General features: G+C 36.8%; 1 protein-coding gene across 1 annotated transcript in view; it reads left to right on the top strand.

Annotated features, from left to right (window-relative positions):
* Positions 1-22,111, top strand: part of LOC132126611 (low-density lipoprotein receptor-related protein 1-like) — a 187,469-nt gene that overhangs the window by 136,025 nt on the left and 29,333 nt on the right. Inside the window, exons 59-76 of the mRNA XM_059537974.1 lie at positions 409-596; positions 703-908; positions 2,016-2,204; positions 2,343-2,491; positions 2,576-2,669; positions 2,765-2,881; positions 3,799-3,918; positions 5,428-5,550; positions 5,887-6,012; positions 10,395-10,511; positions 12,088-12,194; positions 12,321-12,453; positions 13,579-13,701; positions 14,441-14,563; positions 17,144-17,281; positions 17,375-17,506; positions 20,949-21,068; positions 21,579-21,850. Coding sequence (XP_059393957.1) covers positions 409-596; positions 703-908; positions 2,016-2,204; positions 2,343-2,491; positions 2,576-2,669; positions 2,765-2,881; positions 3,799-3,918; positions 5,428-5,550; positions 5,887-6,012; positions 10,395-10,511; positions 12,088-12,194; positions 12,321-12,453; positions 13,579-13,701; positions 14,441-14,563; positions 17,144-17,281; positions 17,375-17,506; positions 20,949-21,068; positions 21,579-21,850 — 2,577 coding nt within the window. The remainder of the gene's footprint in view (positions 1-408; positions 597-702; positions 909-2,015; positions 2,205-2,342; positions 2,492-2,575; positions 2,670-2,764; positions 2,882-3,798; positions 3,919-5,427; positions 5,551-5,886; positions 6,013-10,394; positions 10,512-12,087; positions 12,195-12,320; positions 12,454-13,578; positions 13,702-14,440; positions 14,564-17,143; positions 17,282-17,374; positions 17,507-20,948; positions 21,069-21,578; positions 21,851-22,111) is intronic.

Genomic DNA, 22,111 nt, shown 5'->3' with positions numbered 1-22,111 from the left:
AAGACACAATATGTGTTTGCAAGAAAGTCCTTTATCCTAAATATTGCTTTCCCCAGTGAAAACGTAATCTCGCCTGAATCGGGAGAGAAATCTGCACAGAACAAGCACTGTTTAAAAGTCTTAAACAAATCTGTGTGGTTTTTGATGTGAAATACAACAGGATATGGACTTTTTTATGCATTATTTAGTCGTATTTTGGCCCAGATCAACAAATAAAAATCAAAAGTTAAAAAACCAAGTAATGGTTTTGTTTCTTACAAACACGCAGCTTTTTACTTCCCAAGACGTTAACTGATGGACTGGAGTCATGTGGATTGTTATGATGATTTTATCAGCTGTTCGGACTCTCATTCTCATTTAAAAACTAAATCTTTTCTGAAGCTGGACATTGGTTTGACTCTGCTGCAGGTTCTCCATCGCACGTCTCTCAGCAACCCCGATGGTCTGGCTGTTGATTGGGTTGGGGGGAACCTGTATTGGTGTGATAAGGGACGTGACACTATTGAGGTGTCGAAGCTGAATGGAGCATACAGGACGGTGCTAGTCAACACGGGACTAAGGGAACCCAGAGCAGTAGCTGTGGACGTCCGCAATGGGTAAACACTGAAAATGCCTTAATTGCTTTCTTTTTTCACTATTTTGTACCCATCTCTCTGTTTCTGCTAATAAGGATCATAAAGTGTAAGTGCCTGTCTTTGTCAGGTACCTGTACTGGTCTGACTGGGGTGATAATCCTCACATTGGCCGCATAGGGATGGACGGCACCAACAGAAGTGTGATCGTACAGGACAAGATAACCTGGCCCAACGGCCTCACTCTGGACTTCATCAACGATCGCATCTACTGGGCAGACGCCAGAGAGGACTACATCGAGTTTGCCAGCTTAGATGGATCCAACAGACATACAGGTGAAGACCAAAACTCAAATATAAGCTATTCTGTGGAGGGGTCATGGGTTATCAGATCTGCAATTGATTCATTTATTTATTATATGTTTTTTGCTTTTTTTGTATTCAGTACAGCAGCAGGACTGACTATAAACTGTAGTTAAGAGGATAGTATAAAATAACTTACACTTTAGCAATTTACCAACTTTAGCATAGCTTCCATATGACTAGTCGAAAAATAAGCAAAGCAAGCTTTTCATGACTGGATAACATACAATCATAAAATAAAAATATATACTCTATATATACTTATTAGATACAAATACAACATCAATAGTAATATTTTTAATTATTATTATTATAATTGACCTGTTTTTCATTTTAATATTTTGTTTAATGCAATTTATTTCTGTGATGCTCCGCTGTATTTTCAGCATCATTCTTCCAGTCTTCAGTGTCACATGATCTTCAGAAATCAGAATAATAATATGATTTACTGCTCGAGAAACATTTCTGATTATTATCAGTGTTGAAAACAGATGTGGTGCTTCATATATTTTGTAGAATAGAAAGTTGAAAAAGGCCAAAATGAGTTTGAAATATAAATGTTTATAAATGTCTAACTGTAAATTTAGCTGATTTTAATGCATCATTGCTAAATAAGACTATTTATTCTCACTTACCCCAAACTTTTAAACAGTAGTATATAAAATAGTTAGTGCTCTCAAATGATTAATCGGTATAAAGATTTATATTATACAATTACAATTTATATTATATATTAATATACTTAATATATAAACATAACATATTCTTATTAAATATATACATGCATGTGTGTGTATTTATATACAGTATACATAATAAATAATAAATATACACAGTACACATACATATATTATGTAAAAAAACTTTTTTGGATACGATTGGATACGATTAATCATGACTACAAATTATATATTATGTAATAATATAAAGTCTTTTAATTCTAAAGTAATAATTATAAAATTACTACAAAGTGCTTGAGTGAACTTTTAATGTGCATCTGAAGAGAATATTTTATGTTTGATTATACAAGGTCGCTGTGTGATGTTTGTGTAGTAAATAATCCCTGTGTTCATGCTGCAGTTTTGACTCAGGACATCCCGCACATATTCGCCATGACTCTTTTTGAGGAGTACATCTATTGGACCGACTGGGAGACCAAGTCTATCAACAGAGCTCATAAAACACTGGGCACCAACAAGACCATGCTGATCAGCACCTTACACAGACCCATGGACGTCCACATCTACCACCCCTACAGACAGCCAGAGGGTCAGGACACATCTGTCAAAGACACACTTCACTTATTGAGGCCAGCTTAGACCATCTTGTTTTCTGCCTTGATGTTATCCGTCTTGAAATTGTAAGAGTTATAGGTTTAATGTAGCACTCTCTTGTCTCCCGATGTAGTCACAAATCACCCGTGCCAGACAGACAATGGCGGCTGCAGTAACTTGTGTCTGCTCTCTCCGGGTGGAGGTTATAAATGTGCCTGTCCCACTAACTTCTACCTGGCCGCTGATGGGAAGCAGTGCATGTCCAACTGCACCGCCAGCCAGGTGAGACCCAGATCATGACCTTAAACTTCCCAATGACACGTACCAATTCTCATTTCAAATATATTCCTCCATATCGTTCATCAGTTTGTCTGCAAGAACGACAAGTGTATCCCGTTCTGGTGGAAGTGTGACACCGAGGACGACTGTGGCGACCGATCCGACGAGCCTGCAGAATGCCGTGAGTGTTGTGGATTGTAGGAGACACGATTTCTCCCTGTACCATAACTAACAGATGTGTAATAAACACACATTTATACATATTTCTTTCAACAGCTGAGTTTAAATGCAGACCGGGTCAGTTCCAGTGTGGTACTGGGATCTGTACAAACCCAGCGTACATCTGTGATGGAGACAACGACTGTCAGGATAACTCTGATGAGGCCAACTGCGGTATGTTTCACTAGACATCTGTGCAAAATGTCAAAATGGATTTTTACTGTAACTTTACTGTACTTAAGTACATTTTTTCAGATATATTTTTATTTTGGAAAACCTCTACTTCACTATATTCCAAAACATAATATCACACTTTTTCCTCCACTTGAATCATTTATGATTTAATTGCAGCTGTTCTAATTATTTAGTAAATGTCCATGCAATGATGTAATGAGATATATAACCATTATATTTGCAAATCATTCTTCCTAAAATATTAACACATTTTGTCCTATGTGAAGGTTTTTTCTTTATGTTTTGGTAATAAAATAAAACTCTTGCTTATTTGTAGATCAATATAAATTTAATCTCTTCATCCACTAATCTTAAATAAGTAAAACTGCAAAAGAATTAAACATTAACAACAATACATTTTACTTCCTAAACTTTACCTTACATTAAAAATCAAGTACTTATGTAAAATGAGTAGAGTATACTTTTATTGGAGTAATATTTTATGAGGGTACCTGCACTTAAACTAAAATACGTTATATTTCTGCCAGCTCTAAGATCTAACTGCATGATTGTAAAATATCCAGAACAGCATTTACAGGATATGCTCAAACAGCATTAATAGTGTGCTAGTGAACTATTGGATTATTCAGAATATTGTTAATAGTTACAAGCAGAGTACTTATTTAACATTATAGTGTTGTTCTTTAGAAGATTGCTAATGCTGCTGTTTTTGTAAGAGCTTTACTTTGTGCCTAAGTACACTGTATTATAAGTGGTAAGATTGCGGTAACATTACCACTTGAGAATAATTGTTTTAATAATTTTTTTATTATGACTTTCCTTCAGCTGTCTCCAATAGGGCAATAACCATATCACCTCTGTTACTGCACTAATGTGTTTGTATGTGTGATTTGCAGATATTCATGTGTGTTTGCCCAGCCAGTTTAAATGCACCAATCCCAGCCGCTGTATTCCTGGAATATTCCGCTGTAACGGCCAAGACAACTGTGGGGAAGGAGAGGATGAGAAAGACTGCCGTAAGTTTCATTATAAGACAATAAGACATAAAAATGAGAAGACAAAAAATGCCTTTTGTGTTTTAATAATCTCACAAAGCCATGCTGTGACTTTGATTTAAATGTGATTAGTTGCATCGCCACACAAACATACATGCATCACTGACCTTCTATTATTGTCCTCTGGAAGATGAACATTTAGAGAGTTTGCTCATCCATAAGATCATTGGGGTCAGTTAGATATTTAATATTTTTTTTATTTCTTTTTAAGAAATTAATACTTTAATTCAGCAAGGATGCATTAAATGGGTCAAAATAAGTCGAATATACTTCAAAGTAAAAGTCCTTAGAAACATAGAACACAGCTTGCACAATAAAATGAAAGGAATGTCCAGGTCAGAAGAAGGTAATGGTGGTTCCCAGTAGCGTTGGGTCTGATGGAGCGATGGCTGTTAGACATCACAATGTTGAGCTGGCATCGTGATAACCCCCAAGAATGGCTGTGCTCTGTCTGTGCAAGAATGTGCAAAATAAATAAATAAATAGATCAATTCAAAGACTGGAGCAGACCCCCTTGTATGAGCTCTGGTGATGAAGCGACTCTGGCATGAGCTCTGAGGCTGGAGTGGATATTAGGAGGTTGGAATTCTCCTCCACCTCACCCAGCTCTACAAAGTCATAAAATATCTCTCAAAGACGTAGAAAAGGGAACTTGGGGACCTGTCCAGTGAGTGCACAGAGTTTGCCAGATGGAAGAACTCACAGGTGTGGTTTTCAGGGTATTGAGCATCGAGGAGTTGTTCCACTGCTAGATCCAAAATATTTTGGTCCAAACATCTGTCATGGTTTCCAAGCAGACATGGTTTGGATCAAAGTGCAGTTTTAATGTAAACATGTAGATGACACAGGAGTGAATTTACAACCGTCTATATAGGAAATAAAGAGGGACTAAACAAGAAAACAAATGTGAACAATCAGAAATCATGGAAACATAATCAGCAGCTCTGGATACTAAGAGGAACAGAATCTAAACATAGGAAAACTGGAACACAAATATCAAAAGGAAGAAAATATACTTCAGTCCATAGTAAAAGTCTTTAGAAACAGAATGCAGATGGAACCTGAGATCTCTATTACCAAAGCAGCTTATTAGAATGATTTCTGAAATTTTCTTAGTAATGATGCTGAAAAACACAGGAATCTTTGCCATCACAGGAATAAATAGCATTTTAAAATGTATTAAAACACAAAATATTTATTTAAAATTATAATGTTACATCTTATTGTATTTTGATCAAACAAATGCAGCCTTTGTGAGCAAAAGAGACTTCTTTCAAAAACATATAAAAATCTTACGGACACAAATCTTTTGAATTTATGTAATGTATTTACACACAAGTATAACACTAAAAAACATATGAGGTGTTTTTTTTTGTGTGTGTTTGGTTTAGGCTTTATATAATTTTTTTTACATATTTTTTTTTTCTTTTGAAAATATGATTAAAGTATAATTTGTTTATTTGTATGTAGCGGAAGTAACATGTGCACCTAACCAGTTCCAGTGTACCATAACCAAGCGCTGTATCCCACGTGTGTGGGTGTGTGACCGTGATAATGACTGTGTTGATGGATCTGACGAACCTGCCAACTGCAGTAAGTGGAATTGTCTTTTTATTGAACATGCATTATATACATTTTTTTAATCAAAACTCACTGTACATCATCCATTGCCAAGCCTATTAATAGATCGAAACAGGAATGGTTATGTTCCAAAAATAGCTTAATATCTGCTAATACTATTGTTTGAACACTGTGTGTCTCCAGATTCATGCCATGGATTTCATGTTTTTCTTTATTTTGGTGTGATATTGTAAAGCGACCTTGAGGTTGCAGAAAGGCACTATATAAAATAAAACTTATTATTATTATTGCTTCTACCAATTAGCACATATCGATTGATTCAGTTCTTTCTTATATCTCTTTCTGTAGCTCAGATGACATGTGGTGTGGATGAGTTCCGTTGTAAAGACTCCGGCCGCTGTATTCCAGCTCGCTGGAAATGCGATGGAGAGGATGACTGTGGTGATTCTTCAGATGAACCCAAAGAGGAGTGTGGTCCGTCCATATGCTTATATACAAGACTAGCAGATGAAATATATTATAGTAGTATCATTAATTAAAAATTGTATTTATATTCAAATTTAAAGGGATAGTTCATCAAGAATGTCTCAGTTTATGTCTGTAACCATTAATTCCTGAGAGGAAACAAGATGACACGTCAAAACGGTGTGGGAAAGTGATTCATCTTGAAGCATATGTAAAATCAGTCCAATGGAGTGGTGGGACATCACGGGCAGGGTGATGTAGAAACTAAAATGTTTAAAAGCACATCCGGAACAAATAGCATTGGTTTCCAATAGGTCGAAGCAATTTGCTAACAGGGATGCAGGGATTATAGCAGGGAGACAAAATGTCTCGTTCCCTTTCAGGGATCTATGAGTACAGACATAACCTGAGACGTTCCCTCTCAAGGGAACTCGAAGCAATATGGGAAAGACAATACCTGCTTTGCAATACTGATGAATACCTGTCTACCATGAATCATGGTGAGCAAAGCTAAGGGAGGACAACTTAAAAGTTTGGCAGAGATCCCAGGTCTAAATAATAGAACCTGATGAATGTGAGTGAGGAAGAACAGATGGAGATGATGTTTCCCTACAGACCCTCAGCTGAGCGAACAATTCATGATCGCTCCTCAGCCAGTGAGGGATTCATCTTTTGTAAGCATTACGTGAGGACAAGAAGCTCCCAACACAATGAGTCTGGGACAAGAACCAAGGCTTCTTCCTTATCTCTGTTGAAAAAACATTATATGCTGGTTAGGTATGTTTTGAAGCATGGTCGCTGGTTTGAGTTGGTTTAAGCTAGTTCTTAGCTGGTCATGAGCTGATTTAAACTGGTCCTAAACTGGTCCTAAGCAACTAGCTCCTTCTCACAACCAGCTTAGGACCAGCACATGACCAACTTAAACTAGCTCAAAACAGCAGACATGCTTCAAAACATACCAAATCATATCATATCATGCGAAGTGGGTTGCCCCTCAGGGAAAAACCCCTGGTTCTGAGCCACCACTGCAAAAGGTCTCATGGACAGCATGCAAAAAGGTATCACATTGGATACTGCTGCCATTAGACCAAGCAGTCTCTCTCAGTTTAACAGTTAGCGACTGGCCTAGCCTCACTCTGTTTATTGCTACAAGAATCGAATCGATACAAAGAGGAGACAGATGCGCCTACATCATTGTCAAATCGCATATCACGACAAGATAATTGTTCCTCTGTACTGGAGAAACATACTCTTCTTGGCCTGCAGGCCTAGTCTCAGCTCTTTTATCTGGGTGAGGCATCACTGAAAGCAACACTCTGCTTCTGAGTGGTGCAATACCAAGAGCTTTTTCCTCCCAGCAGCCCCCGAGACCTGAGGTCGGCGAGGAAGGTAGTGCTGGAATGCTGCTGCCTGCTATGTAACCTCCTACAACCTGTCCAAGACTAAGGTGACAGTGGCACTGAACAGGCCAGAAGATGCAAGTGGACCATCCAGGAGGAAACCTTGTCCTTCTGTCTGATGTCAGACAAGTTCACAGTTTCCAATCCAAGGCCACCAGGGCTTCCATAGAATAGCTGATGGCTCTGGCCGTCTTCTTATCGGACCAAAGAAACAAATCAGTGGCCTGGAACAGTTTTGGCCTGGATTGTGTCCAGACATATACCCCCTCTTTCTCATCAAGGTCTTGTGTGCCTGCCTCGACTGCAGAGGGACCGGAATAGTGTGTGCTTTATATATATACATATATAGCATTTCATAATATATCCATAATATAGCGTTGGCAGGGAGGAACACACAATCATTAAGATTTAGGCCTTATTTAGGTTCTTTGCTTACCATATTTTACTTAGTTTGACATTGATTGTGCACTGGCACAGACAAACAAACATAAACTCCGACAGACTTACAAAGAATGCTTGCAGAAGACACAGAAGCTAATGCTTTTTTTTCCAGATGTGCTTTTAAGCGTCCTGGTTTCTAAATCACCCTGCCCGTGACATGTCGCTGCTCCACTGGACTGATTTCACACTTGTTTCAAAAGCCAGAGGCGCTCCCACAGTGTTTTGATGCAGCACGAGTTCCTTTGAAAAGGAAATGAAAATTGTCATTATTTACTCACCCTCATATCGTTCCCAACCCATGAGACTTTGGTTCATCTTTGAAACACAAATTAAGGTTGAAGCTGAACTCTGCAGGGCTGCGACTTCCAGGACCCACGTTCGCCACCCCTGTTCTAACCTATGATGCACACACAAGCTTCTGCATTTACTATACGTGATTCGCTCCATGCAGTGGCGGATCTAGAAAATTTTGCATGGGGGGGCAAAGGGGTGGCAAGAGGTCTTGGCAGGGTGGCAGGGGTACATGGAATCCCTATATGTGAATTGCTTTAAAAAAAACACTTTTAAACTACAGTAGTTATTGTTTAATCATGCCCTTACACACTAAAACGTTTTTTAATTCACAACACACACCATTTATGTTTAGACTACTTAATTCTATTGTATTTGTTATTTCCCCAGTTGTAACCTGGTTTCATAGCTGTGATATCTGAGAGGAATTGGATTTAATAGGACTGCTTAGGCTTAGCTAATCAAATGATCGATCTCCTAACTGGCACTGTATTGTGTGTTGTAACGTAACAGCCCAAACTAAAATTGGGTATTTTTATTTAAAGTAATTAATTGATTATTAAAGCGATTTAAGGGAATAAAGAAAAAGAAAGGCTTGTTGTATTAGTGAAATAATTGTAACTATTTGCATCTAATATTTTATTTTTAATTTACATAACTGAATCATATTTTCAATTCAAAAAGGCAAAATTTAATAAATAAATAAAAAAGTTGAACTTTTCTATTGTAAAACAGTCAAATATTAAATTATCTACTTACATTTTACCAGGCATTTATTAACTTATTTAATAATTTTGACATTGATGAGCTAGACCGCTGAACTTTTAGTCTTCATAACAACAAACAGAGCGTTGCGTAATGTAGTGCATCAGAGCAGCATCAATAATAATATCAAGTGAATCTCTTATCTGCATCTTAAGTTTATTGCCAATAATAATGACAGGTTTGCGAACGTGAACTCGGTGAGCTCGCGCAAAACACATCTTCAGCACAGCGACTCATTTAAACGCCTCTGATTGGCCGATGTGATCAACAGACATGTCTACAATGCTCAACGTTGCAAAGGGAAAATTATAAATAAAAATGTAATATGCACTGTTCATGATTAGTTAATCGCGGCCGCTGTAATCTTATTCACATTTGTTTTTCTGATGAATTGTTTTGCTCTGTGAGAAAGACAAGTTAACAAAATATTCGGGGCTTTACTAAAAACTTTCGGGGCTTAAGCCCCATTAGCCCAGCCCTAGCGCTGCCCCTCAATATTCTATATTTTTTATTAAGCTGTTCTTGTCTTTACTAAAATCAAAATCAGGCTAATCAAAGAGAAGAGTGCTCTTACAAATCACGAGGGAGCGATTTGACCGCAGATTTTGCCTAACGTAATAGACTCGCTGTTTTTGCTGATGCTGAATCGTCTTTAGCATACAATACATTCATTACAAATCTAACTTTAAGTTAAACGTGTGTTTAAACTACACCTGGGGAAACTCACTTCACCTTCAGAGGATCTGTCCGGGGCAGCTCAGTCTCTGGTTGCAGGGCCACCGCACGGAAGCAGACTCGCTGTGTGTATGAGCCAGACTGAGCGAACGCCGCTCTGCACGTTTGAATCAGGGACGTAACTAAGTATTTGAGGGGCAGGGGGGAAGGGCGAATAATACATTTAAAATTAAAAATTAAATTGTTCACTTTTGGTAAATGTATTGGACATAGTGGTGGGTTGTTTTTGTAAGTACAGTTTTTGGATCATTAAAGTTAGGGGGGCAGCTGGGGGGGGGGGGGGGGGGGGGGCAAGGCTCTAGAGTGGGGGGGGTAGCTGCCCCCCATTGCCCCCCTGTAGATCCGCCCATGGCTCCATGTACTGTAGTATGTGTGTTTATTTTAATACGGACATTATATTAATACACACAATCCTTAATTAAATCTCTGCATTGTATAAAGCAGTCAAATCTTTTCACAAGATTTGAACGTTTCTGTTTTGCGATGCTTTTCTGACCTTTTCTAAGATTTCATTAGCTGGACCTCAATGGGGGGACAGAAACCTCTTAGGTTTCATTTAAAAAAAGATGTTTCGATATTGAAGATTAACCAAATTGTAAAGGGTTTGGATGACATGAGGGTGAGTAAAATTATGAAAGATTTGTGATTTTTGGGTTAACTATCCCTTAACTTATAAAATGTTAAAGTTTCTGTAAAATAGTTATGTATACGCTGTCACTGAAGAATTGTACAGCATTAATGTTGGGGCTATATGTGCAGATGAGAGGACGTGTGAGCCGTATCAGTTCCGCTGTAAAAACAATCGCTGTGTTCCCGGCCGCTGGCAGTGTGACTATGACAACGACTGCGGGGACAACTCAGACGAGGATAAGTGTGGTAGGTTTCCACTGCTGCATCTGAACACAGAGACTCCACAGGTCTGGATGAACATCAGACACACATCCACCTTACATCACAGCAATGGCAGCAGGAACAGAACGTTCTGAAAGAAAGCCCTACTGTTAGGCTCTCAGACAGCGATACGTAATGAACCGAAAACCTGATCGTTATCATTCTCATTTATGTGTTCATGAGCACATTTTAATGAACAAGAGAACTTCTTTTTTCTTTGTGCATGTTTTTGTTTCGTCCAGTCATTTACATGTCTACATCTTGTTTATTCTTCACATCACACTGCCACATTGATGTGGGTTAGAGGTAGGTTTCCATTTTCAAATGTCCACTTCAGTCCTGAACATTTCCGTCATTGGCTGCTCGCTGGTGACACTGGGAGGCTTGAATGTTCTTTTCTGTTTCACTATGCATGAAAAACTGAAGACAGCAATTGACAGTACATGTACATGGTTAAATGCTTAAAGAAGATATAATTATGATAATCAATGATTAATATCGAGCCTTTTCCAGTACTCAGCAGCTAGCCACTGTCAAGCACTTTCCTGCAGTTTTTGAACAGTTATGGTTTAGATTTGATTTTTTTTTGCCTGCTGCTCCCAAACACCCAAAGCTCCATCTGTCCTTGTGCCTCTGGTTTAAGATGTATGCCCTTAACAATCATATTACCTAAAAACCCTGCTTGTACAGCAGAGGTGATCTAATGAGAGTGAATGTCAAGAAAAAATATATATATATATATATATATATTTTAAGTCCATGCCATATTTCACATGTGGCATTCAGTTACCTTTTGTTTTTAGAAATTTCCGCTTGTTTTAGGAACATCAAGATTTTTTGCACAATGTCATTATTTTTAACGACAAACAAGCCCATTTTCCTCCTAAACGTCTCATTGTAATTTTTATCCAGATTTTTAACTTTTGATTTTGATTGCAGTTCTTACCATTATCAGTGGTGATTCTTATTCAATTCTTATTATTGTGATACATTTGAACTTAATGAGCATAAATTGTAGACAATGCAGCAAATTGTTATTAGAATAATTTCTGAAGGATCATGTGACACTGAAGACTGGAGTAATGATGCTGGAAATACAGCTGTGCATCACAGGAGTAAATTACATTTTAAAATATATTACAGTAGAACATTATTTTAAGTTGTAATACAATTTGAGAATATTACTGTTGAGCTTCTGGCTGTATTCTTAATTAATGAATGAAGCTTTGGTGAGCATAAAAGATGAACAGTTGTGCATTTATTCATTTTTTAATTAGTGTTATGAGAATAAGCATTGTTTTTGTACTAAAAATGATAATTGGAATGAAAACATGCTTTATTGCCATAATAATAATAATAATAATAATAATAATATGATGTCAAAAATCTTGAGCCTAACAACAGTTTTTGTTTCATGCTAAATATGAATATAATCTCTTTCTTTTGACTAAGTAGTCAAATGTGACCTGGATTTGTTTGACTAAGATTCACTCTACCGTATTCTAAAATATGACAAGATATTGTTGAACTCTAACAGAAGTGTGTCTTGTGTCTGTGTCAGTGCCCAGGCAGTGCTCTGAGAGTGAGTTTGCCTGCACCAGCGGCCGCTGTATTGCTGGCAGATGGAAGTGTGATGGAGATCATGACTGCGCTGATGGGTCTGATGAGGCAAGTCACAAAACCATCTGTTCACACCTGCTTCAGACAAACACAAACTTCAGCAGAATTCATCAGTGATAATGCTTCTGAATAGCAAATACTCACTGCAGTATGTAATGTGTGTGTATTTTGCAGCACGGCTGTGATGTGAAGTGTGATAATGACCAGTTTCAGTGTAAGAATGGTCACTGTATCCCGTTCCGCTGGAGGTGTGACGCTGATGCCGACTGCATGGATGGCAGCGACGAGGAGAACTGCGACACTGGAGGTTAAAACTGCACAAAAACATGCTAAATACAGAGTTAGCTTCAACCGAAACTGTCATATATTACAGGAGTATTTCACCCAGAAAAGTGGAAATTTGCAAAAAATGTACTTAGCCTCAAGTCACACAAGATGTAGTAGTTTGTTTCTTTAACTTATTTGAGAATTACATCACATCCCTTGATCACCAGTGGATCTTCTGCAGTGAATGGGTGACGTCAGAATGCAAAAAGCTGCATGTTTGTAAGAAACAAATTTGGGCCCAAATTTAGGCAAAAACATGACACCTTAATTCATAACACTTTCTCCAGTAAAAAAGTCCATCACCTGTTGTCCTTCAGATTCACTTGCATATTTGTTTAGAGCTGTTTTCATTCGTAAACAGTGCTTGATCTGTGCATACTTCTTTGCTGATGTACATGTTATGATATTTCACTGTTGGGTGAACTATTCCTTAAACTTGGTTTCTAACTTGTACTGTATGCTGCTTTTGAACATTTTTGAAGAATCTTCTTATAGATCTTTTCTATGCAATGATAATTTATAGTGACCACATCTGTCAAGCTCCTTTAAGAAAAAATCCATACGTTTTTTGCGCTATATTACATATCTTCAGAAACAGACCAAAACGTCATTTATTCACTAATCTTAGCCTGTGTTCTTGTTTATATTCTATGTATGTACAGTATGTATGTATAGTTAACACTGATGGTCCATGAAGGTGAAGAGGTTAAATTTCAACTCGAAATGTAGTGCACAAGTTGTATGGACCGCTTTTATTGTGTTTTTGGAAATAGCAGGCGAAAAAAAAACATATTTAAACACTGTAGAGATTTAAAAAAAGTAAGAGTAAGTAAATAATGATATCATTTTTATAAATGGTTGATCTGTTCCTTTAAACAACAGCATTACCCATAAACCAGTGCCTGCAGTATTAATTAGAGTCATCAGACTCTGGAGAGGGTTTTAGTATTCAAGGCCTTTCTGATGATGCCGTTGCCAAGTGTCTCACGCACACACACACACACACACACACACACACACTGTAATTGCTGTGTGGTTGTGCTGGAATGAATACAGATGAGTTCCCTGTGTGTGTGTGTGTGTGTGTGTGTGTGTGTGTGTACAGTTGGTCGATTCTGCCCTCTGGATGAGTTTCAGTGCAATAACACTCTGTGTAAGCCGCTGGGCTGGATGTGTGACGGCGAGGACGATTGTGGAGATAATTCAGATGAGAACCCTGACGTGTGCAGTGAGTAGTTCATTTTTTTCAGCTCAATTAGCACTTCATATTCTATTCAGACTCACACTGAAATATTTCCCAGAACTGTGGTACATGCATGAACAATAGTGGTGGATGATATGAGCCAAATCTAGCTCTAGGCTTTGTCATTTTATTTGTGGGAAATTAAATCCAAGATGATTTATATATTAAATCCCCACCTGCCAGTGCCTGTTTTTGAGTAACTGAATTAAACATTTCAGAGACAAAAGATATTTTGCATTGTTCAATAATTTAAAATCCCAGATAAGGTTGATATCATGTTGCTGTCACATGTAAGTAATTTGATGGAATTCTGCCCATTACACACTGTAAATATTTATAAATATAAGCCTCATGGTTCAAATGTAAAATAGCCTATTTCCTGGATGCTGGTCAATGTTGCATTGCAAGTTTAATTATATACACAATATAGTAACAGCTATGACACAATACACCTGTTCAGCATATTACTGCCCTTTAACCTTTATGTGTCATGGACTTTATCTTTTGCATAAAGTGTGAATTTTGCAACCTGTTAATTATGTATGTGAGAAAAAGTGCGATACAGCCCTTAGGATTCTTCATGTGCGTTAGCAGTGTAGCTTCATTTATATCATAATTTACCTTAACTGTTGCACAAACAATGTCAAATTGAGCTTGTTGAGAGAATGTTTGGGGTTCAGTCTGACTCTGGTGGTGAAATGTTTTTATTCTGTGTGTGTCTCAGAGAGATTCCAGTGTCCTCCCACCAGACAGTTCCGATGCCATAATGACCGAGTGTGTCTGCCAGTGTCTAAACAATGTGATGGTGTGGACAACTGTGGAGACAACAGTGATGAACTCAACTGCCGTGAGTAATTGCTACTTTTCTCAGCTGATTTATAAAAAAAAAAAAATGCATTTAATTTCATTTTGCCTGTGCCATTACACTAAACAGTTTACATCCTTTTCATGTACGATTTCTTACGGAAAATACTAGTCTATGTACATATGTACATATGTGTGTATTTTGTATTTGCAGAATGTTAAAGATTTTTAAATTATTTTTTTACCACCATAGAGAATGGGGGATTCCATCCACTATGGTTACAGCATTACTAACAATTAAATTCAATTCAAGTTTATTTGTATAGCGCTTTTTACAATACAAATCGTTACAAAGCAACTTTACAGAAAATTACATTTCTACAATATTTAGTAGTAGCTTATAAGTGGTGACTGTCAGTTTGTGCCCATATGACAGGATTTTTCAGAAAAATGAATACAAGACATAGTCAGCCAGACGATGAATATATTAACAGCAATTATTATATGATGCAGTCACACTTGTAGCAACATTTGTTAGTTCTGTTTGTTGATTTAGGGTTAGCATCATCGGGGGTCCTCTGAGGGGTCAGCATCATCTCTTCTCAGGTGTTCTGGATCCAGACTGGAGCTTGTGCAAAACATAGAAACAAATAGTGACATAATTAGCATAGCTGCTGTTCCAACAAAGTAAAATTAATTAGTTTAACCCAAGCTAAAGAATAAGAATGCACATTTGATCAGATGCAACTACACTCACAATTTAAGAGATACATTATTCGAATGCTTGGCAAAAGAGATGTGTTTTTAATCTAGATTTAAACAGAGAGAGTGTGTCTGAACCCTGAACATTATCAGGAAGGCTATTCCAGAGTTTGGGAGCCAAATGTGAAAAAGCTCTACCTCCTTTAGTGGACTTTGCTATCCTAGGAACTACCAAAAGTCCAGCGTTTTGTGACCTTAGGGTGCGTGATGGGTTGTAGCGTGGTAGAAGGCTAGTTAGGTACGCAGGAGCTAAACCATTTAGGGCCTTATAGGTAAGTGATGATAATTTGTAACTGATACGGAACTTAATAGGTAGCCAGTGCAGAGACTGTAAAATTGGGGTAATATGATCATATTTTCTTGACCTGGTAAGGACTCTAGCTGCTGCATTTTGGACTACCTGTAGCTTGTTTATTGACGAAGCAGGACAACCACCTTGAAGTGCATTACAATAGTCCAGTCTAGAGGTCATGAATGCATGAACTAGCTTTTCTGCATCAGAAACAGATAACATGTTTCGTAGCTTGGCAATGTTTCTAAGGTGGAAGAATGCAGTTTTTGTAACATGGGAAATATGATTTTCAAAAGACAGGTTTCTGTCTAATAACACCCAGATTTTTGACTGTAGAGGACGTAACAGTACATCCGTCTAGTTGCAAATTGTAATCTACAAGATTCTGTGTATGGTTTTTTTTGGTTCAATAATTAATATCTCTGTCTTATCCGAATTTAATAGGAGAAAATTATTGGTCATCCAATCTTTTAAATTTTTTAACACACTCTGTTAACTGTTAAAGTTTCATCTGGTCTCGTTGAGATATATAGCTGAGTATCATCAGCATGACAGTGGAAGCTAATTCCGTATTTTCTAATAATATTACCAAGGGGCAACATGTATATTGAAAATAAAAGGGGACCTAGGACGGATCCTTGTGGCACTCCATATTTTACTGATGATAAATGAGATGACTCCCCATTTAAATAAACAAAATGGTAGCGATTGGACAGGTAGGATCTAAACCATCTTAGAGCCTGCCCTTGAATACCTGTATAGTTTTGTAATCGATCTATGAGTATGTCATGATCTATGGTGTTGAACGCAGCACTAAGATCAAGTAAAACTAGCAATGAGATGCAGCCTTGATCTGACGCAAGAAGCAGGTCATTTGTAATTTTAACAAGTGCAGTTTCTGTGCTATGGTGGGGCCTGAAACCTAACTGAAATTCTTCATACAGATAATTTTTTTTGCAGGAAAGAGCTCAATTGAGCAGACACAACTTTTTCTAAAATTTTTGACATAAATGGAAGATTTGAAATAGATAATTTGCCAGTTCACTAGGATCTAGTTTTGGTTTCTTAATAAGAGGCTTAATAACAGTCATGATTTATATATCATATATATAAATCGCTAACCGCTAACACTAACCCTAATGTGTCACAATAAGTTCAGTAAGGAATTAATATACTGTGCATATTATTTGAATAATAGCGCAGTTATCTGGTAGTAACACTGTCCTTTACATATTGGATTTTGAAAGATATATCAATAACCCATGGAGCTTCTCTTTCAAAACATGTTTTGTGTATTTAAACCATTACATCACATGTTTTTGGGATTGAATATTTTGAGATAAAGATCAATGCAAAAATTGTCCAGCACCCAACCACACGATTCACAGTGAATATTTTTCTGTAAATTTATAACAAGAAAGATCTGAGTTGAAATATTGAGATTGACTAGAATGACAAGACAAGTGCAAATTATGAAATTAAAAAGACTGTCAAAGATACCTAGCTAATGTTGACATCCTTTAGATATGATGTGTCTATTGAAGTTCATTTTTCTCTGTTCCCTGTCAGAAACTCCTGTGCCTGCGGTCTGTGGAAAGGGTGAGTTTACCTGCAGCACTGGAAAGTGTATCAGCATTAACCTGCGCTGCAATTTCTTCAACGACTGTGAGGACTACGGCTCTGATGAGATCAACTGCAACAAGAAAAGTGAGCCTATTTGTTTATTTGAGCTTTTTTGTCAAACATAGAAGATTGAGGTTCACTGAGTGTCTATTGGTGATGTTCTGTGTCTCTGAACAGATTCGGGTCTAAATGAATGCCGTAACAACCACAGTATTTGTGAAGATGAAGGTCACTGTGTGGTGAACGGAACCGACTCGTTCTGCTCCTGCAAACCCGGGTTCCAGAAAACACACCCACAAACCTGCACAGGTACCAGTACAGCACACACATGCTGATACCAGAGGAGACTAAACTGTTAACAAAACTCACACAAAAAAAAACTTTATCAGCTACAGAAGACAAAGTTTTTACTCATTGTTAAATCAAAGTTGATATACAGTATATACAGGTGCAGCTCAAAAAAATTTATTTCAAAAAGTGAAACTTTCATATATTCTAAAATCATTACATGTAAAAGTAAAACATTTGAAAAGGGTTTTTTTTTTTCATTTTGATGATTAGAGCTCACAGCTCATGTAAAAATCTAGTATCTTAAAATATTTGAATATTTACATTTGAGTTTCATTAAATGACCATCCCTTCAGTATAAATTCCTTGTATAAATTCCAGTATAAATATCTTGTTCTCAGTGTTGGGAAGGTTACTTTGGAAATGTAATAGGTTACAGATTACAAGTTACCCTGTTTAAAATGTAATAGTAGTGTAACTTTTTCAATTACTTTATTAAAGTAATGTAACTAATTAGTTTTGAGTACTTTTTGATTACTTTTCTAAATTTGTGAAAATTAAAGAATAATAAATAAAAGCATATACATCAACTTAAATACAGTTATCTAATAAGCATGTGACGTTTTCTGTGTAATAAACTCCTGAAACATTGGTGTTTTTTTTAAACTGCTGTCTCTTTGTATATGATGATAGTTTTCTCAACATAAGTAAAATGCACATGAAGTGACACAGAGCAGTTCTAGAAATTATGTTTATGTGCTCGTGTACTCCTATATTGAGGCAGCAGAGGTTGAAAACACTGCGAGCTTCAGTAGGCCTATGTGTAGTAAATGAAACCATGTCTTTGCCATTAATTTACAGGAGGGGCGGACTGGTAAAAAATTCAGACTGGAAAATTCAAACTCATACAAACAAATTCATGGACAAAACTATTTTTTTGTATGGACCTGACATAAAAAAGGTTTAAATCTTTAATTTAGGGACATGCTAAATAATTAAAAGTTCTCTCCTGAACTGCACCTTCACTTCTATTTTTCTCTTCAGTCTCTTTATTTTGCCCTGTTATCCATCTCTCTCATGACTTTAATACTCAAGATTGAACAAAACTATACTTTACAATACAATACTCTACAATACTACAATATCTTTATAGAAAAATCCTAATACTGTACACGAGTCATGTTTTTGCCTTACAAAAAATTACCATGCTTTTATTAGCCTATATAAAAGTAAAATAACCTTGTTTTTTTTTGCAAATGGATTTGTATTTATTTTTAAATAAATACATTTGTAAAATAATTTTACATTTTTGGTTATCACAGTTAAACAATAGTAACCATTTTCTCTGGATTTATAGTTAAATATTAAAATGTTAATTTTCGTAAGGGTTGTGTTGTCTGTCGTAGCTCCCCCAAAACCTATATAATTACTACTGTAACATTACAACAAATAATAATGATGTCCTTTATATAGTATTTTGAGTGATGACTGATGAGCAACGTGCTGCTGCTTGATTAAATAAATAAAAAAACTAAGACAAAAAAGCATCTTTACAGATGAAACTGACCTGAAACCCTGAACAGTAGCCTAGTTCTGCTTCTCTGCTCCAGCTGTGCGCTTCCACAGTCCACTCCACTCTATTCTCTCTCTCTCTCTCTCTCTCTCTCTCTCTCTCTCTCTCTCTCTCTCTCTCTCTCCCTCTCTCTCTCTTTCTCTCTCACATTGATTACTCGGAGTCTGATCCAAACCGTTTGGTGGAGGCGCGGAGAGCGCGCGAGTCATGACTAACAATTCATGATTTATTAGAGATTTAATTATCAAATGGTGGATTCGCAAATGATCGCTTTAGTACATTCGGCAGGCAATTATACAATAATGATATTAAATAGTGGGGCAAAATCAGCTGCCAGGCCACCGGGAATTGTCCCGGTTCTCCCGGTGTCCAGTCCGCGCCTGATTTCATATAAGTCATATATTGCATTTTTGGGGCTTTATATTCACAGACACTAGTCCATGTCATGTTTTGATTCAAGTGTACTGACCTTCTTTTGATTTAGTCATCCAAAATGTGGCATATTCCGTCCGCGTTAGGCATTTCGTTTTTATGACTGGATTCTACGAACCAGACTGTATTTCCGCATCCCGGAAATTATTAGGGCGGTATGTCTCAGAATAGTCAGTGCAATTTGGGAAAGAAATCAGTAAAATCTGTATGTGGATGTGTGTAAATATTCAAATGTAATCCCCTTTGTAATCGTAAAAAAATTCATAAGTAACTGTAATTTAATTACTCTTTTTTTCTTAGTAACTGTAACTAATTACAGTTACAATAATTTTGTAATTAAATTACATAACGCCGTTACATGTAACTAGTTACTCCCCAACACTGCTTGTTCTTTGAAATCACAATAATGGGGAAGACTTCAGACTTGGCAATGATCCAGAAGACAATCATTTGCACCCTCCACAAAGAGCGTAAATCAGAGGAGCTCATTACTGAAAGGACTGGCTATTCACAGTGTGCTGTATCAAAGCACATTAAATGCAAAGTTGACTGGAAGGAAGAAATTGTGTAGGAAAAGGTGCACAAGCAACAGAGATGTACAGTCAAGCAAAGCCCATTCAAACACTTGGGAGAGCTTCACAAGGAGTGGACTGAAGCTGGAGTCAGCACACCAAGAGTCACCACACTCAGACGTCTCCAGGAAAAGGAGCCACTTCTGAAACAGAAACAACGTCAGAAGCATCTTACCTGGGCCAAGGAGAAAAGAACTGGACTGTTGCTGTGCTTGATTGGCCAGTCAACATGCCTGCCCTGAAACCCATATGCAATCTATTTTTAAGAGAAAGATGAGAAACAGTCGATCCGAGCTGAAGGCTCAATAGTGCTTCAGCAGTGCCACAGGCTGATCGCTTCCATGCCACACCCCACTGATGCTGGAGATTGTGCTAAAGGAGTAAATACTTTAAAGAACTTGAACTTTTTTGTTTCGCAAATCTTTTTTTTTTTTTTTTTTTTTGATTGATCTTGGGAAATATTCTAATATTTTGAGATACTAGATTTTTGACTGAGCTGTAAGCTGTAATCATCAAAATTAAAACGAAAAAACTTTTGAAATGTTTTACTTTAAAATGTAATAAATTTAGAATATTTGAAAGTTTAACTTTTTGTTACAAAAAAAAAAAACCCACCATTTTCATGATATTCAAATTTTTTGAGATGCGCCATGTAGTGTCTATTAGTGGTAGCAACAAAAATGAAGCACAGCTCAATTTATCAACTAAAACCAAATAAAATTAGAATTGAAAAAGAATCTTTGTCTTGTGCTAATAACAAACCATACCAGCAGTGTCAAACAAGAATATAATCCATATAATCACTCAGCAGAGATGATTGTAAAATTCACTTTATACATCTAATGTTTTTGTGCCTGTCCACGTTGTCATTTTTCTCTCTCAACAGATGTGAACGAGTGCAAGCAGTTCGGGATCTGTTCTCACATCTGTAACAACACTAAAGGCTCTCACAAATGCAGCTGCTACAAGAACTTCATCAAAGTGAACGACACCTGCAAGGCTGACAGTAAGTTTCAAAATACAGTCAAGTCAAGTCTATTTGTATATTGCTTTTCGCATAACACATTGTTTCAAGGTAGTTTTTCAGAATATCTTGAAATTAAAATATCTTCATATATTAATATCATAATATCTTCTTAATATTAGCAGATTTGAACTGAACAATAATACAGATTATTTGGGACAACATTAAGTTATATAAGGTTTATAGTATAACCTATGTAAATCTCTTAGTAAGTGAGTATATAGTATCTATGCAAATAAAGTTGGATATACCACAGTATATATCCAACATTAAATATATTGTTGTGGAATAATATAGTTTATGTTTTGCGATTTTAAAAAAAATCCAGCAGTGGAGATGTTCTATATTTTTCATATTAATTTATGAGAGTATATTGTATGTATGTAGGTTAAAATCTAAATATTTTTTTTAGGTGTATTGCTGTTATCTTGATTACAGTATTACATTTCCTTTCTGTCATTGTGCTGTGACGCCCCCTATCTGTCATTATAGGCAGTGACAAACAGGCTCTGTACGTGGCAGATGATAATGAAATTCGCAGTTTGTATCCTGGAATGCAAAACTGGATATATGAACAGGCTTTCCAAGGAGACGCAAATGTACGAATCGATGCCATGGACCTGCACATCAAATCCAAACGGATCTTCTGGACCAACTGGCACACGGGCAGAATCTCATCCTTCGAGCAGCCTTCTGCTGGACCCGCCTCTCCGAACTCAAACCGCAATCGAAGACAAACCCATTCCAGAGTTACTGATCTAGAGGTCAGCTTCTTATAGCACGTGTGTGACTTGAATGTGAGAGACTTACGGTTTCAGTTATTTACCTGATCAAAAAAAGTCTGTAGCTAATTGATATTCCAACCGGTTTTTATTATCAGAAGTCTCCCTAAAAAACCCTAATAATACAAACATGAAAAATAGAAGTATTACAAGTAACACAAGTTACGTAATCAGATTAGTTTGTTTTCCCATTAACCAATGTTTTTTTTATTTTTATTTTACTTTATTTGTTTTTGCTTTTTT

The sequence above is a fragment of the Carassius carassius genome, chromosome 44, assembly GCF_963082965.1.
Source record: "Carassius carassius chromosome 44, fCarCar2.1, whole genome shotgun sequence".
In the NCBI taxonomy this organism is placed as follows: domain Eukaryota; kingdom Metazoa; phylum Chordata; class Actinopteri; order Cypriniformes; family Cyprinidae; genus Carassius; species Carassius carassius.
This window is presented reverse-complemented; position numbering and strand designations above follow the sequence as displayed.